At 38.6% G+C, this 20,101-nt stretch overlaps 1 protein-coding gene across 2 annotated transcripts in view; it reads left to right on the plus strand.

Annotated features, from left to right (window-relative positions):
• Positions 1-20,101, plus strand: part of LOC126248084 (protein C12orf4) — a 142,720-nt gene that overhangs the window by 22,832 nt on the left and 99,787 nt on the right. For both annotated transcript variants that reach the window (XM_049948742.1, XM_049948743.1), the window contains exons 4-6: positions 4,125-4,349; positions 14,568-14,738; positions 18,471-18,589. In XM_049948742.1, coding sequence (XP_049804699.1) covers positions 4,125-4,349; positions 14,568-14,738; positions 18,471-18,589 — 515 coding nt within the window. The remainder of the gene's footprint in view (positions 1-4,124; positions 4,350-14,567; positions 14,739-18,470; positions 18,590-20,101) is intronic.

Below are 20,101 nucleotides of genomic sequence, written 5' to 3' on the forward strand. Positions count from 1 at the left end.
GAGAAACACTGCATTGGCTGGGTATTAATTTATAGCTTTGCCTGAGATTTCATGTGTGGAATTTATTTTGGCTTCTAAACCTACTTTGTATACAACGTTTAAAGTAATATGATTGGAGACATGAACAAAGAGATTGTGTGCGTAGAGAGCCATGTATAGCTGGCCTTGCAAAAAGCAACTGATACTAAGATGCACACCCACAACATGCAGTGTCTGGCCTTGTGCTTTGTTTAAGGTCATGGCATAATATAAGCTTACCTGGAATTGTACACTTCTAAAGCATAATCATACATTGTTAGGAATAAGTGAGATTTGGGGTATGGAAACACTCTTGCCTGCTCCAGTACCAGTCAAAATTTCTACTTTTATGAGGTCGCTTTGGGGGGAAGTAACTTTAAGCCCCTGTGAGTGAAGGGTTCTGAGCGGCGAGATAATGCATGATGCTCTCAAGCAGAGTTGCTTTACACTTCACTTTCAGGAGGTTTTTCCAAAGCAAGAGCGAGTTAAAGCCTGATGTTCTCGAGCTGCAGCAAGTCTTGCCTAATGATCTTCAATGAATTCTTGAGACTGCATAGCCCTCAGGCTTTTAGCTGTTCTTGTGTATTCAGAAACACTCTTCCATTTTCTAGGCATTTTTATTCTTAAATAAAATGAAATCAAAATGTAATGAATGGGTGCACAAATCACAAAGCAAAACCAATAAATTTTTTTTCTTAGCCAAGAATATAAATAAAACTTGTCAGAGAAGCAAAGCAGTTTTGTTAAGTTTTTAATATACAAAGCAAAATCCATATATATTAGCCAAGTAAATTTGCTTTTAGTTTGTATTCATAAAGGTAAGATTGCAGCGTTTAATTATGTCACTGACACAAACTTCCAAAAATTCATCTGTTAATGAGTTTAAAAAATTAACAGCACCCTTTATTGATTCTTTGGTGTAATACAAAACGAACAGTGTTGTCTATTGGTCCTTTGGTATACTACACCTTGACGATTAAACATCTGAACTACTAATCTGAGCAGACAGTTTTAGATAAATATTTAAATCATGATATCTTTTTTTCTGTGACAAGATTTTTATTGAATAAAGCCTATATGCTGCTGCAAGCTGTGCTCAAGTTACCTGTAAAAATACCGCCTATTAGTGTTGGAGTGAGCTCATACAAAGAGACAGACATGTCAATTACAGTTTCGTTACTAGTATAGATGTCCGTACCTTGTTTGAAAAATATTTTTGCCCAAAAGTAACAGAGATTTCACCAAAGTCCCTAAAGAAGTCATGGAATACTCCAGGGATGAAGGTATCCTGTAAGACAATAAGGAAACTCTGTTATTTAGAAATATCTCTGACACATTAATGCAGAAGCTCATTTCAAGACAGACTGCAAAATATTAAATTGTGATAGCACAGACATCAAAACAAATGCGTTATGAGAAAAAGAGAATCACATCAGATAACAAAATACAGACAATATAGATATAGTGAAGGAGAAGACTGGCAAAACCAGGGGTGATGAACAGGTAGTGCTAAGAGTAAATGACACATTGGTAATGTGTGTATTGGTGCAAAACTTTTTAACAAGTGTTTCATAACTATTATTGAAAAGATGAAGTTGTCAGGTTCAGTAGATGTTAACATGGAATGTCAGACCAGTCACTACAAATAACTTCTGTAATATGAATATTACTACAGCAGTAGAAGTAATGTTCATCAAGATGTCTTTAAAATCAAAAAATTGTAGTGGTTGTGATAAAATACCAACAAAGAGATTGTGCTTCTAAGGTCAGTAACATATCTGTGTAACTAGTCATTTATAAGTAGAACAGTTCCTGAGTGGTTGAAATATGCTGAAGTTAACCTTTTGTTTAAGAAAGGAGATAAAGAAATACTGTCAGTTTTCCATCTGATTTCACTTTTGCCATCAAAAATTTTAGAAAAAGTAATATACAGTCAGCTTCTTAACTACCTGGAACAAATAATAAATTGTCAAGTCACCGTTCCCATTTCTAAAGGGTTCTGATATTGAGGAGGCAAGTGTGTACTTAATTAGTTAGACAATAAATTACAGGCTGCTGGTGTATTTCGTGATCAGTCAAGGATATTTGACTTTGCAAATCAGTATAAGTAAATTAGAATATTCTGGTGTAACAGTAAATGCTGCTACATCTCTGACAGGAAACAGTGGGTGTCTATAGGAAAGAGATGCATACTAAGCTATCATTGATCGTCCAACATCTGGGGATTAAGTACATGTGGTGCTCCACAAGGTTCCATCTTAGGATTCTTACCATTCTCTTATGTATGTCAGTGACCTTCCATCAGTAGCATTACCAGATGTGAAGTTTGTTTTGTTTGCAGATGAGACAAACATTATAATAAATAGCAAATGAATTCTAGTCATAGAAATGTCAGTTAATGAAATTTTCATGAACATTAGTAAATTTTTCCTAGCCAGTTATTTGTCACTAAGCTTTGGCAAAAACACACTATATGCAATTTAGAACTTGTAAGAGGCTTCCTGCCATTGTATGTCTACAGTATAAGGAGATAGAAATTGATAGTGTTTACTGCATGGGATTACAGTTTGATAATAAATTCAGTTGCGAGGAGCATACCGCAGAGCTATTGAAGCATCTAAACAAATATCAATTTTTTATGCTAATTTTGTCAGACATGGATGACAGAAAAATAGAAAGAAAAGCATACTTTGCTTACTTTAATTTCATAATGCCATATGGGATTATTTTGTGGTGTTAACTCATCAAGCCAAGCTAAAATCTTCAAAGTTAAAAAATGTGTAATAACAATTCCTTTTTGTGTGCACTTAGTAATGTACTGCAGTGGCCTTTTTGGGGAACTGGGGATACTAACAACTACTTCACAATACATTTTTCCCTTAATGAAATTTTTCATTAAAAATATATATCGCTTTTTCAAATGAACAGGTCAGTTCATAGAATCAATGCTAGAAATAACAACAATCTTCACAAATTATATATCAGTGGATGGTGTCTGTTCTTTCGGGCATATCCAAAAGGCCAGACACCATGCATTCATGTGTAACTGATTGACTTAGAAGGGCAATGGATCCACTTTCTTCAGTGCAGATGCACAAGTTCATCCCAACTCCTGTGGGAATCTCAGCGTAGCGAACTTGGAGGAAATGGATGCTCAGTGGGAATGTGGGTCAGCCATGATTGTGCCAAGATAGTCCACTCGTGATAACACTGTGTTCCAATGGTGCAGTGGTTAATGCATCCATCTAATAAACAAATCCTGGGTTCAAATCCCAGTCCATTACACATTTTCACTCATTGCTGTTGATTCCGCATAATGTTCCAATGCAACTGACCTCAATAATCCCCTTCCCTCCTTCCCCCTTTTCCCCTTCTCCCCTTCTCCTTTCCTCCCTTTCCCCCCTTTCAGTTTACATATAATCTTCACAAAGTTTTGAAATTACCTACTTTGGTCCAGAAAGGTGGCCATTGTTCAAGAACACACATTTTCAATAACTTTTCAGTAGCCATAAAAAGTTTTAACTGTTAATGAAGTTCATTATAAGAGGAGCCAAAAGAATTAATTGGTGGTAAATTCCTTCAACTTCACTGATGAATTTCTTAGTTTAGCTGACAGATGTGCATAAGTTAATAATGTTATCAAATAATGCAAGTATTACTTACACTCTGACTTATGTATAAATTCAGTGCAGTAATGTGATCATTGTCAGTAATTATTGCAGAAATGATGTATCTATTTGGTGATGCATAGCTCCTACAGCCTAAGAATTGTCGTATGCACCTCTTTGTACTGAACACGTATATACATTGTGAACGGTTTGCTATTATTTTTTAATTGAATCTGTGGAAGGTATGTTAGCATGGCTGTTGACCCTTGTAAATATTTATTGTGTAGGCTTGTATTCTGACATGTAATAAATCCTGGAGGATTGTTGGAATTAAAAATATATCTAATCTGCTTTAAGTAATCCATATGAGTCTTTAAAATATCATTATAATTTGATGATAAATTTGACAACATTTTCTATAAGTGTGGTTAGCTTCTTGAGTAAAGATGATTTGCTCAATATTATAAAAGTGTAATAAATTGCTCATTCTTCTTTAAGGCAAACAGAAGAAATGGCTCAGGCTATAGAAGGAGTTCCTTTTCCAAATACAGAACATCAAATAAATGAAATGGCAGCTTCACATTTTGAAGAGCAGAACCTGTTGCAAGGCAAATGGAATAGTGAAATCGACACGCTTAAGGAAGATCAAAGGAAAGAATATCGGGACTGGCTTATGAAGATGTTGGAGGACAATCAAACAAATGTGAATGCTCCAAGCATTGTGTAAGTTTATTCCTCGTAGTTTGCATTGACATTGATGCGCCTATATAATTGCATGCAATAGAATCTGTCAGTAAAGTATTTTTATGATTAATTTCAGTTCATTATTTGTGAATATGGAAGAATAGAACAAAGCCAGATTTGTCGAAATTTTGTCATTAAAATATCTGTCATGAGATAATACTTCAACTGACTTATGGTCAGTGGTAACCAATCTCGTGTTCTCTAATGAAGAGAGTTACCTAAGTGACCAACAGTATCTTCACTTAAGGAGCTTAAAATAATGTATAAGAAACCACTACTTCCAGGAATAGCAGTTGGCATTTGTCCTTAACAATATAGAAATCATTTAATTATCTATAAATGTTTCAAATTCATATTGAAATAGCATTGTGTAATATTTGGAATGTCATTTTTACAGAACTGTCCTGCACACAAACTTTGAATTCATAAGAGTTGTCACAGTATTCATTTATTCGTTTCATCCCATATATTGAATTTGCTTCTTCTGTTTTGTAAGTATTGATCTCTCCCCATACAAATATTTAGCCTCAGATTGTCCAAAGGTGCACTTTAGCTTTATACCTCGAATGAACCATTTGTATTCACATGGTGTCACTAATCATTTTCAAGCCTTAATGTGTTAGCTGTTGGTCAAAGTTGCATTTATATTTTTTAGATTTTGTAAACATAGGTCTGTAATTTATTAATTGGTAATGGGAAACAATTTCTCTTAACAGTTGAAAGTCTTAAGACTTGCCATGTAGTTAAAACAGGGTTCATAAACTGTTATAGTATGGAAGTGGGGTAGCATATGTTTGATACAGTGATTGTGAAAATTAAGGCTGTCTTACAGTGAGGCATGAAAATTAGTTTTGGTATCCCAGAAATTATCTGAAGTATAAAACAACTACCTCATCTTTGTAACAGTATAAAAGGCTAGACTTCACATGCACAGTGCGAATAAGAACTCTCACTCTGTCTTTACCCCTCCCCTCCCCCTCATCCTGCCACCGCCTCTGCCTCCCATCCCCACCTCTCCACCTCCTCACTCCCCTCTCCCTCCTCCCCTTCCCGTGCACTTCACTCCGTAATTGTATCAGTATATTGTCGAATTGCGGACCATTACTCATGTAATGCCATGATACCTAACAAATGGAATATGTTGGTGTTATTAGTTGTGAGCATGATGGCAATGGTATGAAACAGAGGTTAAACAATGGTTCAGAGTGGAGAGAAAAGTGAGATAAGACATTAGTTTTTGGATTGTTACCGTAGAAGGGGTTTCTGCATTACCTAATACCCATCATTTGCTTAACTGTCTTCTTGTTTCAAAACTGATGATGAAGCTCCTTCCTCCTCAACTTTCAGTGGTTTGAAAATGCTGAGGGTACTGTATGTAAGAATAAGTGCTACAGGAAATATATGGAAGACTTACATCAGTAAGATATAATATTTGCTTATGCCAGTAACGTTTCCCATTATGCAGTTAAATAAATGTAAATATTGGTATGAACTTACAATGGGTTTGGTTTCAATACTGAAAATTACAGAGGTAGAATGGTGCAGTGGAATGAATATTGAAGTCTGTAGCCAGTCACCTCTGAGAAAATCCAAAAGTACATTGAAATATTTGAGAGGAGGCTGTCATACACAGCCTAAAATTTAAGATTAGTTGTACTCTGGCACATAAGCCGATATGCAGAATTTTAATACTTCCACAGATTTCAAAGCCAGCCAGCAATGGCTTTTGTACAGGAAGTAATATATGACAAAGAAATGAGAGAATAAAACACAGATTATATACTCAAGGCACATATATAAGTGTAAAGAGAAGTTTTTTTTACTAATGTTATTGAAGTGATACATGAATGCATTTAAAGAAACTGAAAGTTCAGAGGAATATTGTTTGGACTGAATCTTCAGTTTCAATACTTAAAGGACACTGTTATTGTCAGTACTGTGTTTCTGGGTATTCAACATTTCCACCTTCCACTCTGAGAAAAGTGCTTTGTCTAGAGGTCAGTGTGAAGTTCATGGAATATTAGAGATGCCCAGAATTGTTCACAGGAGAATGAATGTGAAAGGAGTAAATTAGTATTTAACACAGTTGAAGCTGTAGTCTAGTTTACAATTGTCTCAAGAAGTAAATATTTGTGTGTTGTGTGTGGGACAATCAGGAAAGATGTTTGATACTGTTTGTATATGTAATATTTCATATTATCCTTTAAAATGGTATTTGAATGTGTATCAGGATTCATAAAATTAAGCTACTAGATTCTAGATGTACTTAAGACAGTAGGTGCCATTTAAAGGTGGAGAAAAGTCTGATGTTGGAGCTCACTGCTTAAAATAAAACTGAGGCCAACAAAATGTGAAATATAAATAGAGAAGTGATTTATTCTGCTTATTGTAAACTTACGTTTTTTGGTACAAAGACAGAAAAATCACTTTAGAAATTTCAGTTGATACGTGTAAAAATTAGTATGAGCAATGATTGCAGTTTTCAAGTGAACACTCAGATGAAAATAAGTTACCTGACATGGGAGAGGCTGTAAGACATATTAAATAATAGAACCCAGTATGTCCTCATCGATGGCAAATGTCTGTCAGAGACGGAGGTATCATCAGGAGTGCCCTAGGGAAGTGCGATAGGATTGCTCTCGATCTGATGGGTGGGATGAGCAACAACCTGTGACTGTTTCCTGATGCCACTGTGGTACATAGCAAAGTATAGTCATTGAGTAACTGTAGGAGGATACAGGGTGACTTATAATTTCTATTATAAATGGCAGCTTGCTGTAAATGTAGAAAAATGGAAGTTAATCCAGATGAATAGAAAAGAACAGTCCTGTAATACAATGTTGACTGGAATAAACTGTTTGAGTTTCTGAAAGTAGTGGGATATATGTCGACCAACAGGTTATTTATAACTAAAAAGGAAACCAGGCTGCAAGTACAGGAGTTAAGGGTCATGAATGGGAAGCTGTGGTTGGGAAGGGAGTGAGATAGGGGTGCAGCGTATCCCCTATGTTATTCAAACTGTTCATTGGGTGAGCAGTACAGGAAACCAAATACAAATTTGAAGATGGAATTAAAATTCAAGAACAAATAAAAAACTTTGAGGTTTGCAGATATTAAATTCCGTCAGAGACAGTAAACAATTTGAGGCAGTCAAAAGAGATGGGGAGTGTCTTGAAAGGAGGATATTAGATGAACACCAACAAAAACGAAATTAGGGTAGTGGAATGTAGTAGAATTAAAACAGAAGATGCTTAGGGAATTTGATTAGGAAATACAATATTAAAAGTAGTGGTAGAGTTTTGCTAATTGGGTAGCAAAATAACTGATGAAGGCCAAAGAAGAGAAGGTATAAAATGGAGATGGGTTGCACATGGAAAAGCAATTCTAAAAATGAGGAGTTTGTTAAAAATTAATGTAAATTTAAATGTGAGGAAATCTTTTCTCAATATATTTATGAGTGCGGCCTTATATGGAAGGGAAACATGCATGGAAAGCAGTTTAGAAAAGAAGAGAATGGGAGCTTTTTAAATGTGATACTGCAGAAGAATGCTGAAGATTAGGCAAGTAAATCATGGTAACTAATGAGGAGGTACTGATTGGAATTGGGAAGAAAAGGAGTTAGTCACAGAACTTCACTAACAGGAAGGGATCAGATGAAAGGACGCATTTTTAAATGCCAAGGAATTATCAATTTAGTGTTGGAGGGAAGTGTGGAATGTATAAACTGAGAGACGAAAATATGTACAGGAAATGAAATGGATATAGGATGCAGTAGTTGTTTGGAGATGAAGAACCTTGCACAGCATAGAGTAGCATGAAGAGCTGCATCAAACCAGTCTTTGGACTGAAGCCTACAAATAACAAACTAATGACATTCCTCCACTTCTCACACACTCAAGACCTGCTTCTTGCAACCCAGCACACAACTCCCTTCTGGCCCCAAAATCAGGGACTATGCTTCCCTACCCACAAAAAAAGTAACTTGCATGTCTCCGCACGGGAAAAACGCCATGTTTTTCCCACTCCTCCTGAGCATCTGAACCCACTCATTTTCCCTCTCCCCAAAAACATCCCCCCCCCCCAAGCAAGCATGTATGCACGATTCCCCCCCCCCTCCTCCTCCGAAACACCCGCTCGGTTTTTTCCCCCCTCCTGAGGCAAGCACGCTCGGTTTTCTCCCTCCCCAAGAAGCACATGTGCACTCTTGGTTTCCCCCATCCCCTCATTACCATGACCTCACCCTAGTCCCTTCTTCCCATAACCATCCTCCGACTCACTCTGCCCCTAATAATCACCTCACTCTTACCCTCCCCCTGCTCTCCATAACCTCACCCCCACCCCCATCCCCACCCCCACCCCGAGTGGATGGCAGCATGTTCGATGATCCACAAATGTTGCAAATTAAGTTAACTCCCACTGGTGGTGATACGGCCCATGCAGTCTTTGTGAAAGGAAAATTCTTGTTTAATGCAGAGGCATACGACCTTAAAATGTTCCCTTCACTGTCTATGCCTTGGGAGGGACGTAGAACTAAGTGGCAAGCAGAGAAATACTCCCTGCAATACTTGATTTGCACAAGTACTTGTGGTGATTCCTTTTTGGTAACAAAGCCCTTATTATTTGTGGAGAAAGTAGAAGACTTGTTTGAGTTTGTGGCAGCCATATCTAAAATGAAAAGTGGATTAGTTATGATCAGAACTGCAGTCCCTTCTCAGCCACCGGTGCTGCTCGCTTGTAACAAGTTGATTGGTAAGTTTTGTCCATCGTGTCCCACAAGAGAATAGGGTTGCTACCAGTTATCTTCATTATGGCCTTCGAGAGCGATTCATTGCCTGATAAGGTCAAGGTGATGGTACACCAATGCGATGTGAAACCATATGTTCCCTCTGTCCCTGCTGTGTGATGCCTCAAGTGTTTGAAATTCATGCACATGTCTTCGCATTGCAACACTAGCCCCATCTGTAGAAATTGTGGATGACCTCTGCATGCAAATGCTCCATCTGCCCCTCCCCCATCTGTGTTAATTGTGGAAAGTGCCATTCTCCCTACCTGCCAGATTGCACCGCTTTTCAGAGAGCTTATTAAACCTTATTATTATTTTGGGTTCTCTGTGACTTGTGTGTACAGCAAATTGAAAAACTCTTCGAGATAGGAGCTTTTCACTTTCATTGACAAAGTGTCAGTGGTGGCTACACCATAATCATTATGACTATGAGATACTTGGGGCTCTGTCTCCATGGGGTCGTCCTGTGGTGTCATGATGACACCCTCTGCCAGCTGCTGTGGAGGTGCTGCCCTCAGGATCCGTGAATCTGGGGGAAGAGATAAAAAAGGATCACTGTGCACATGACAGTGGTGAATGTGATTGTGATGTCAGCACTGCAGTCTGTCTGGGCCTGAAATGAGGTGCATGCATGCGCCAAGTAGACGAAGGATCTCGCCTCGTGCCCACTAGCCACTGCCACTAAAAACCCTGAAAAACACAGTATCATGTAGTGCAAAGGGATACTTGCGGCCTTCCTTCGGCGCTGGATGCTGAGGAGGTTGGAGCAGGTGGAACAGTGTCCGATGGTGGCATTTGTGAAGCAATTCCGTCGGCAATGGCCCATCTTACGGATGCGAACGCTAGGAGGCGAGAAACAGTTGCGATGCTTGATACCTGGCCTTTGTGTGTGTGTGTGTGTGTGTGTGTGTGTGTGTGTGTGTGTGTGTGTGTGAGATGCAAAGTTTGGCTGTCTGCTGCTTGAAGGTTCTGACAAAACGTTCTGTTTCCCTGTTTAACTGTGGATGGAACGGTGCACTAGTTAGATGCTGTATGCCATTGTGTTCACAGAATGTTTCAAATTCATTTGACGTGAGCTGAGGGCTGTTGTTCGACATTATGACTTCAGGTAAGCCTTAGAGGCAAAATATAGAGGATAACACCTGAATTGTGCTACATGATGTTGTCGAGTCTCTTGGCACAGAAATAGGAAACTTGCTATATGAGTCTACCACAGTCAACCAACGAGTGTTCCAAAAAGGTCCCGCAAAGTCTATGTGAACACCTTGCCATGGTGATCATGGCTTAGGCCAAGCAGAGAATTTTTGTGGCGGAGTGGACTGATTTTCCACACATGCATGACACTGGGACATCAGCCGTTCTATTTGGGTGTCCCTACCCTGCCAAGTACAGTGTCGACGCGCTAACTGTCTCATATGAATAATCCCCCAATGTCTTTGGTGAAGTAACTGCAACATTTCTTTTTTCAAGGCTTTGGGGATCAACACACATGACTGTCCACTGTCATTTCAAACAACAATCGCACCTTGCTGTATAGCGAGGCTATGCTGACGTGTAAAATATTGGCGCACTACAGAGTTCTTTATGCTATGCAATGAGCAAGGCCAAGATGTGTGAATGTGTTTTAGCTAAATGTTCAAATCTGAATCAGCTTCCATGACCCGTGCTGTTTTCCTATAGTTCAAAGGAAGGGTTGAAGCAATTCAGAATCGTGGGTATCGATGTGACAACAAGATGCAGCAGAAGCATCGAAGTCTGTCTCAGGGCTAATAGAAAGATGTGAAAGTGCATCCGCATTTCCATGTTGAGCTGTCGGATGATACACAATCTCGTACTGGTACTGAGATGACAGCAAAGCCCATCTTTGCAGTTCTTGGGCCGTTTGTAAAGAAACTGGCTTAATCAGATGAAACAAGGTCTGCGATGGCTTGTGATCCATTACTAATAAGAATTTTCTGCCTTACAAGTAGTGGTGGAATACAAAATAGACAATGCCTCTTTCGCTATTTATGAATAGTTCCACTGGGATTTGTACAACACTTTTGATGTGAAAGCAATAGGCGTGTCTTTATTGCCATATCTGTGCAAAAGCATTGCACCGATCCTGTAAGAACAAGCGTCAACATGCGACACACCTGGTTTGTCAGGATCAAAGTGAACCAAACATTGATCACTGGACAATGCATCTTTAAGTTTTTGAAAAGCTTCTTGGCATAAGTTTGTCCAAACAAAGGAGACAGTCTTGAGATGCAAGCGATACAAAGGAGCTACGGTTTGCGCAGCATTCGCTATGAACCAGATGTAATAGTTCATTTTCCCGAATACTGACTGCAATTCTGTGACATTGTGAGGAACTGACAGGTCCCTTATGGCCAAAAAATGTGACTGAAGATGATGTACACCTTGACTGTTTGACATGACCAACATACTGCAACTCAGGTTAAAAGAAAAAATCGCACTTGTCCAGTCTACACTTTAGTCCTGCATCAGATAATGCACAAAACAAAGCACACAAATTTGCAATGTGTTCTTCAGGTGTATGACCTGCTACGACAATATCATCCAAATAGTTTGAACAGTTGGGTACTTAAGCAGTCAGCTGTTGCAAATATGGCTGGAAAATGGTGGGTGCGGAAGCACTGCCAAACGGCAAACACAAATATTTAAACAAGCCCAAATGAGTGTTCACAACACACATGGTTTAAGATTCTTTCATCTAGTGGCATTTGAAGATATGCATCATGCAAATCAATTTTTGAAAAGTAACATCTAGCGCCTAATCTATTCATGAGATCCTCTGGGTGTGGCAATGGATAAATGTCAATCGCAGGTTGTGGGTTGACTGCCGACTTGAAGTCAATACAGAGGCGAATGCGACCTGAAGGTCAGGGGAAAAAAACCAGTGGACTTGCCCATTGACTAGTTTGTATGGACGCAATAGCTCCACTATCTTGCAGTTCACCAATGACTTTGTCCCGTAATGCAATGGGAACTGTTTTGGCCCAGCAAAATTTCAGCTGAGCATTGTCTGTCATAGTAATATGTGCAGCAAAATTGTTAGCCTTGCCTAAACCTTCAGAAAATAGTTCAGGAAATTCTTTCAGCAAGCTAGCTACTCTGTCTTTGGCATTAAATGCAGTCACTGACAACGCATTGTTCCGAATTTTAAAGCCAAACAAATCAAATGAATCAAGGCCAAATATGTTCTCACAATCATGTGATTGTAGCACAGTGAAAGTCACAGTTCGTGTATGCGAGCGATACATGGCAGGCAAAGTAAATTTTCTGAGAACAGGAATGTTGTGTGCACTACAAGCCGTCAGGTGCGTGCTTAGTATTAGACTGGCGTGGGGAGCCTAACGGTTCAGGTGGGCTAAGATTCAGCAATGTAACACACACCCGCATCCAACTGAAATTTCACACATTTTCCACTAATATGTAAATGAACAAAAAGTTCGTTGGACTTGCATTGCACTGAAGAAACTGTTTGCTTGCTAGTTTTGCTAATGCCTTCAGCAGGCTTTTTATACACTGCATAGATAACATGGGCCTTGTGACTAGATTTTTGTAAGTGGGCAGAATTCTTATGTTTGCTCTGTTGCAAACATATGGATTGTACAAGACCTTTCTTGCCACAAGTGTAACACTGTGCTTGTCTGGTCGAGCAGTCTTGGCATTTTTGCCGTGAATAGCACCGAGGGCATTATTTAATTCTGTTTGCTGTTTAGACAAATGTTTATGTGGCTTGGCGCACATGGGCTGTTGCTTCCTACTGGGTCAGTTGCGAGAAAGGAACAACTCAACCCTCCAAATCGGGGGCTGCTCAAATTTATCAACTGACTCTGCATCTGAATTGTACCGATCTAGAATTTGCACTACATGCTGAAATGATGGATCTGACTGTTTCTAAATGTGTTGTCTAAGTCTGACATCAGTTACATTGTACACAACCGCATCACACGACATAATTTCTGAATATAAAGCACCGCAAGCACATTTGAATTTGCATTTCCCTGTCATACCCTGCAAATCTGTTACCCGCTCGTGATAAGTTTGTTCTGACCTGTTCTTGAAATGAAAGAATTGATACCTAGCTGCCACCACATTCATTTGTTGCTCATAGTAGTTAGAGACTCTACCACCTATTCATAGGAGAGTGCACTCAGTGTGGCGTTACGGAACAATTTCTCTGGATGAGGCGAAAGACTGCACTTTCTACCATTAACAAAAAATAATGCAGTTTCACAGTACCTGATACAATGTGAGCAATTATGTGGGCTTCCTACTGTTGCAACCACTCAAGCCATTCCTCTTCTTGTTCATTAAACTGGTGAAAAGGCGGTATGGCACTCAGAGCTACAGGTGTTGCCTGTTGCACTGCATTGGTGGCTTGATGGGTTAGTTGCTGCTGTACCATGTTTATCAGTGTAGCTATGTGTTACATCTGAAACTGAAACATCTGTGTTAGCTGTATTGCATCTATCACTTGCAGCTTAGGCACTGGAGTAGGGGGTGGGAGAGGTGGGTTGCTCAGTTTGGAATTGGCAAATGCAATAAACAGGCAATGCAAGCAATAAAAATAAGTACACAAGCAAAGAAAATTTCTGTAACGCCCACCTGAAAACACTGAATTGAAAAAACACTGTAAGAGACTGTTGACACATGCAAACACACCCCTGCAATGAAAAGACAAGGTAGAGTAAAGGTGCCAGCAAAACACAAAAGCCCACAACAAAAGAAAACAGTGGCAGCTAGGCACCAGGTTCTTCTTACACCTCGTCACCAAATATTATGTCTCCAGCCTTGTCGTCAAATATGGGGTATCAAGGAATCCTTCATACTGGATTCACTAGACAATCAAATTAAACAAGTCGTATTAATGAGTTTTATTACCAAAAGTAAATGACAATACTTAACTTTGACAATCAAACAGAAGTGTCGCAAGGAAAGAGCGATGTACAAAATAAGCGACCATCTTCAGTATAAACAATTCAAAGTCTGTGTGACATGGCCAGTACAAGTGAAGTAACTTGCGGTCACACTGCTATAAAAGTGCCTAATCTTGAAGCTGCTGTTCAACTGGGATGTCGCCAGTCGGTTGCTAAACTTATTTCCTCTTCACATAGGGGCCACTGCTGTCGCCTTGTCATCCTGTAGAGGGGTCGGTCAGTGTGCGATTGGCTGAAGTCTTCTCACAGCCATCTCTTCTCTGTCGTTATTGACTGATGTGCCAGCACTTGGCTTTATGCCGTAACAATTAATGTAAAAGAATACTTTGTTGCTGTTGTGTTTGCATGTGTCTGCTGTTCAGATACTGAACTGTAGCTAATAGTAATAAAAGGTCCTGTTTGTTGCTATATTGTATGTCATGTGTTCCAAAGTATTTGTATTTAAAAATAAACTATTTCTTTTAGAAATACTCCACGCACATTCAACAAAGGTGCTCATGAAGATAAGCTGCCTATGCCAAGACTAGAGGAAAGTTTCACCATACACTTAGGCTCGCAGATGAAACAGATGCACAATATAAGAATTTTATCCGCTGATGTGCTGGATTTTTGTCGGGTGAAGCTTCAGAGTTCAGGGTAAATTTTTAATAAAAACTAATGCAATACTACTAATATTACAATTATTATTGTTTCAGAAGGGTATAATATGAGAACTAACTGTTGATATTTATGCTTTCTTGAAGCGGATATGCATTATGCACTGGTAGAACTGTGTGTAAAAGACTGTATTTGCTCAATATATATCTATCCAAAACTGCTTTGGATCCTCATTTTCAGAAATGATAAGTAAGTCTAAGTTAAACTATGGTTGTTTGTGTTGAAAGTTGGAACTTGTACCTCAGGGAGCGTGACAGAAGTGGAATTTTTGATATGAATTGGTCGTAAGCCACTGATTAGTAACCATTACTGATCTTGTCACACCATAAAATGTGTGTATGTTTCAGCGGTTAGCATTTAATGTGTTGATGAAGTGTTGTGTAAATGTGAAGGAAAACATTTCTTGCCTGAAACAGTGAAATTGGGGGTGGGGGAGGGTGAAGTGGTGAAACTTTTGTTGGTAGTTTCCCTCTAAGAAACATTATCATTCATTTTAAAGTGTCGTGTGGGAGTAGGTACACCAAACATAAGACTGTAAATTGCTTGGGATAATTATTAAAGATGGCTCTAACATCTGTGAATTTGTGTTGTGTTTACATGTTCATTCAATTTATGCAATAATACAATCCAAGGCTGGTATCCATGGAAGTTCTGCTGTTTCCTTGCACCTCTTTCCATGTTTTACATTCCTGTTATATGTACATGACAGAGCAAAACTGAATATAATTCTGAAGCTACTAGGGTAGATAAGATATTACTTCAGTGAGACAGTTCCTTGTATATGGCGAGTCACTTTGTGTCTTTCATGTAAGTGTATATGACTAACAGGGAGAGTAGACTGATAATTTTTCAGGATGTCCTCCAGTAACTCTAAAATCAGTGGTTGCTGGCTACTAAGGCATATGAATGTCCAGGAAAATAGAGGCCTACACTGGAATGTACCCTTCCAAACTATTACCTTATTGCATAGATGGGTACTATCAGTGCATACATGGGGTGCTAGAAGTTCAGATAGTCCAGAAGTACACAAAAGAATGCAACCTGTTCTGTCTAAAACAAAACTGTTGCTTCCTTAATGTAGGTTTCTTTGCAAGTGAAATGTGTTGCCATAATGTGCTGTGCAATACATAAACACTGAATTGTTTTATCGGCCGACAGAAAATGCAGTCCTTATATTACTTACTGATTAAGAAAGAAAGGAAACAAAAGAAGAAAAGTGTTGCCATTTAAGTGAGTTAAAGGCTGGCAGTTGTTCTGAATTTGTGATGCGTATCCATAATTGAAAGTTAAGTAGACAGGTACTTTCTGCCAGATGATCAGTTTGATGTAAAGTAAGAGTTAGCAGGAAATATCTGAATTCAGTGAATCTGTTTGGTACCCAGAAGGCTGTTATCACTTGCAGATGATTTATGGCTACCACAACAGTAGCTTTTTAGAACAAATGGTTGGATGATAGAGCTTGTTCTGTATAAAAACAATGACAACACTCTTTTGTAAACTACAGAAAAGACACACATTTGATTAAACAGTTCATCTTCTACATTGTTGTCAGCAGTGAGGAAGCCAGAGACATGCCTCTGTTCATGGAGACAGTTAAAGCACTTGGAGTAAGGAATATATTTTCATGTTCATATTAGACTTCTCAGCATATTAAACCTGTCACATCAGACGTGCCATATGGTTATTGTGAATGCTACAGCCTTACAGTCTCTGCAGTACTATTTAAAAGAGGGAGAACTGCAGTACTGCTTTATCACTGGTTTTGGGTGATACTAATATCAATTTATGCATAAGAGGGGAGGAACAGGAACCTAATCATCCAACTCCCACCTGAAGAGGATGTGGAGGATGGTGAATCGGGGTGAGCCAGAAGTTGCTCGAAGGTAGAAGAATCCCTTTATTAATTTATTATAGGCTGCAGCTATGCTCAGCAGTGCCGATGTAGTATTACTTGATAAAAAGTAGAAAATATGTACTCTAGTTCATTGTACTTCTCTGTTTGAATGGAAACACACTTGAGAAACACATGGTTAGTCTTTATTCTCAGACTGTTAAATTTTTCCATTCTTTTTTTGAAGCCATTTTTACTATTTTTTGACCATGACTGTCTCAAGAAATATGTAAAGGTTTTTTTAAATTACCACTACCAGTCACTAACTTTGTCAACTATTGTATTACTTATTTATTTGGTGACATGTTTTGAGGGAATCACTCATCTTCGGGCTAAATGGCATTACAAAAACAACTTTATAATAAGGTCATACTGATGTTACATAGTCTTTTCATAAATGCTGTGGTTATCTTTGTTCTTCTTTACATTTTTCCATTCTGTTAGACTATTAATCAAAACATTATAAGAAATACCATCACCAATTTCCCAATATAACATCAAAAGAAATGTTCACATTTTAGATAGTTTTATGTAAATTAAAAGTTTATGTTGTGATGTGATGTACATGAAGTAGCATTTCTGTCATTACAAGCGATAAATGTAAAAATAAATTGTATATAAAAGATGTAGATACAGGAAGTGTGGCGTAAGGTGTAATAAAATGCTTGGGCACGTACATGTATGTGCACCAACTAAAGGTGTGATGCAGTTTCACTTAGTTTTGCTGTTGCATTGCAGCAGAGTGAAATTATGGGAGGGAGGAATGATCCTTTACAATCCTGTTGAAACAAAAATCCTGATATTTCATGGGAAATTTTAAGTGACTACTACTTGTACACCGTAAGAAGTCACAGTAAGTAGTTGGCACATCAGCTGGTGTCAGTGCTACAGTCCAAATAACAACTGGCACATTGACAATAAGATGGCAGATGTTTGCCTCTAGGACTTCGCTACTTGTGTTGTGAATGAGCACTGGCCACTTTCCTTGTACTGTTCACCTCTCCCCTCTAAATGCAGACTTTTCCAGGTACACAAGCAGTAGGAATTCAATATTATCATGGGGAATAATTACTGTAGTAGATATCAATTGTGTTCATAACAGCATAGTAATTTAACTGTCTTTGCATAGAAGGTGACAAGTGACACATGCTTCCACTCTGTTGATTCAAGGATTAAGTTTTTAGCCATTGAACAGTTTGTGAAACGAGAGACTTTGTTTTAGATGATTAATAGCCTTGAAATTCTTGTTACTTATATTTGGTGTTGTGTAATGTTTAAAAGTTGGGCAAATTTCGGTGAGCTCCCCAGTAAGAAATATGGACAAGATAGTACTTTCTGAAAGAGAAGTTACAGGATGTAGTCTCTGGGATTAAAACATTGCAGTATTAGTACTGAAGCTGTTATTGTGCATCAATTTGGAGATGATAACAAAAAAATGTTGTTTAGGAGCAATGATACCTTATGTTAGTCAGAATTTGATAGGAAGAAAGAGGGGAGTGGCGGAGGAGGAGGAAGAGGAGGAGAGATAGTTGTGAGTTGCTAAGAGATTGGCAACTCGAGAACTATGCATTCTCTTGTTGATGTTAGGTTTTATCAAGTGGTGCTGTTGTTGTACCACTGATTCTGTTTCTGAGATGGTTCAAAAAATTAATCTCAAGTATTATAGGAAGCTAGCAGAAGTTTAGTAGTGTTGGCTGAAAGAGAAATTGCAAAAATAGCAACATTGAAAGTTCAGAATCTCTACTCCCCCTCCTGCCTCCCGCTTCTTTTGTCGTACGTGTTCTGCATGTGTCATTTTAATTTTGTTTATTGTTTTTCAGAAATCTTGATCCTCAGCCACAGCGCTTGCAGACTGCTCTAGCCCTTTATTCCAGTGACTTATGTGGATTAGTTGTACTGACAGATAGCCATATTGGAGCATTCACAGGATTAACTAAAGGTAATCATGACAGCTTTCCAGCAAGGAATGAAGTGCCTTATTTTATGAATGCTTAAATACATGCCAAAACTGTTTTTTTATCAATGCTCATTTTTACTCAACATGACTCCTACTTTTTTTAGTGGTTTGTATTTGAAATCATAATCTTCTTCCTGCAGTTTGTGTTCTTTATCATTCACCCCTTATGTTGGAGTCCTGGGAAACTGAAGAGAATTGTTTTCATTTTGTGTCTAAATAGGACATAGGGATCATGGAGATAAGATTAGAATAATTACTACGCACACAATAATGCCTGCTTTACCCACGGCCGAACCTGTGTGATCACTCCATTTCATCTCCCTACAAAGTGTTACATGCCGGTGTGTTTGAGTTGGCAGACTCCATCTGTGACTCATTGATATTATAGTCATAGTATTCTATGTTTTTTCATTTTTTGAAGTGCAAAATTTTGCATTTCTGAACATTTAGATCAAGTTACCAACCTCTGCACCACTTTGAAATCTTATCAAGATCTGACTGAATAGTTATGCAGCTTTTATCAGGAACAGCAAGTGTCTCATCACATTTCCCTGAGGCACACCCGAAGTTACTTCTACATCTGACGGTGACTCTACATCCGAGATAACATGCTGTGTCCTCCCTACCAAAAAGTCCTGAATCCAGTCACAAATTTCACTTGATGCCCCATATGGTCATACTTTCGACAATAAGCATAATGTGGTACAGAGCCAAATGTTTTTTCGAAATCAAGAAATACTGCATCTATCTAATTGCCTTGATCCAAAACTTCCAGTACGTCATGTGAGAAAAGTGCTAGATGGGTTTCACATGATTGATGTTTTCGAAATACATGCTGTTTGGCATTGAGGAGGTCATTCTGTTTGAGATACCTGATTATGTTTTAGCTCGGAATATGTTCTAAGATTCTATTGCAGTGTAGACTGGGGAGGCCTGTGCCTATTTCCTAGAACAGGGTACGGTTTTTTGTTCAAGGTCTATGATAGATTATTGTTAGAAGAGGGGCTAACTCAGCAAATTTGGTATAGAATCTAGCAGGGATTCCATGGGGGCCAGGACCTTTGTTTAGTTTTAATGATGTCAGCTGTTTCTCAACACCACTGATGCCAACACTTACGTCATTCATCTTTTCAGCAGTACGAGAATTAAATTGTGCCAGATTTTCCTGGGTTTTCCTTTGTAAAGGTACATTTGAAAATGGCATTAAGCATTTCAGCTTTTACTTTACTAATCTTGATTTCATTTCCTGACTCATTCACTAGGGACTGGCTAGTAACTTTGGCACCACTAACAGCATTAAATATGACCGGAATTTCTTTGGGTTCTGTGAAAGGTCACCTGACAATATTCTGCCATGGTAGTCATTGAAGGCATCATGCATTCCTCTCTTGACAGCCAAATGCGTTTCATTCCACATTTATGTATCTATATCCCCCAGGGGGCTCACTACTCTTTGGTGAGTATGTGCTGGACTGCTATGGGGCCCCAGCCTTT

This window comes from Schistocerca nitens, chromosome 3 (assembly GCF_023898315.1).
Source record: "Schistocerca nitens isolate TAMUIC-IGC-003100 chromosome 3, iqSchNite1.1, whole genome shotgun sequence".
In the NCBI taxonomy this organism is placed as follows: domain Eukaryota; kingdom Metazoa; phylum Arthropoda; class Insecta; order Orthoptera; family Acrididae; genus Schistocerca; species Schistocerca nitens.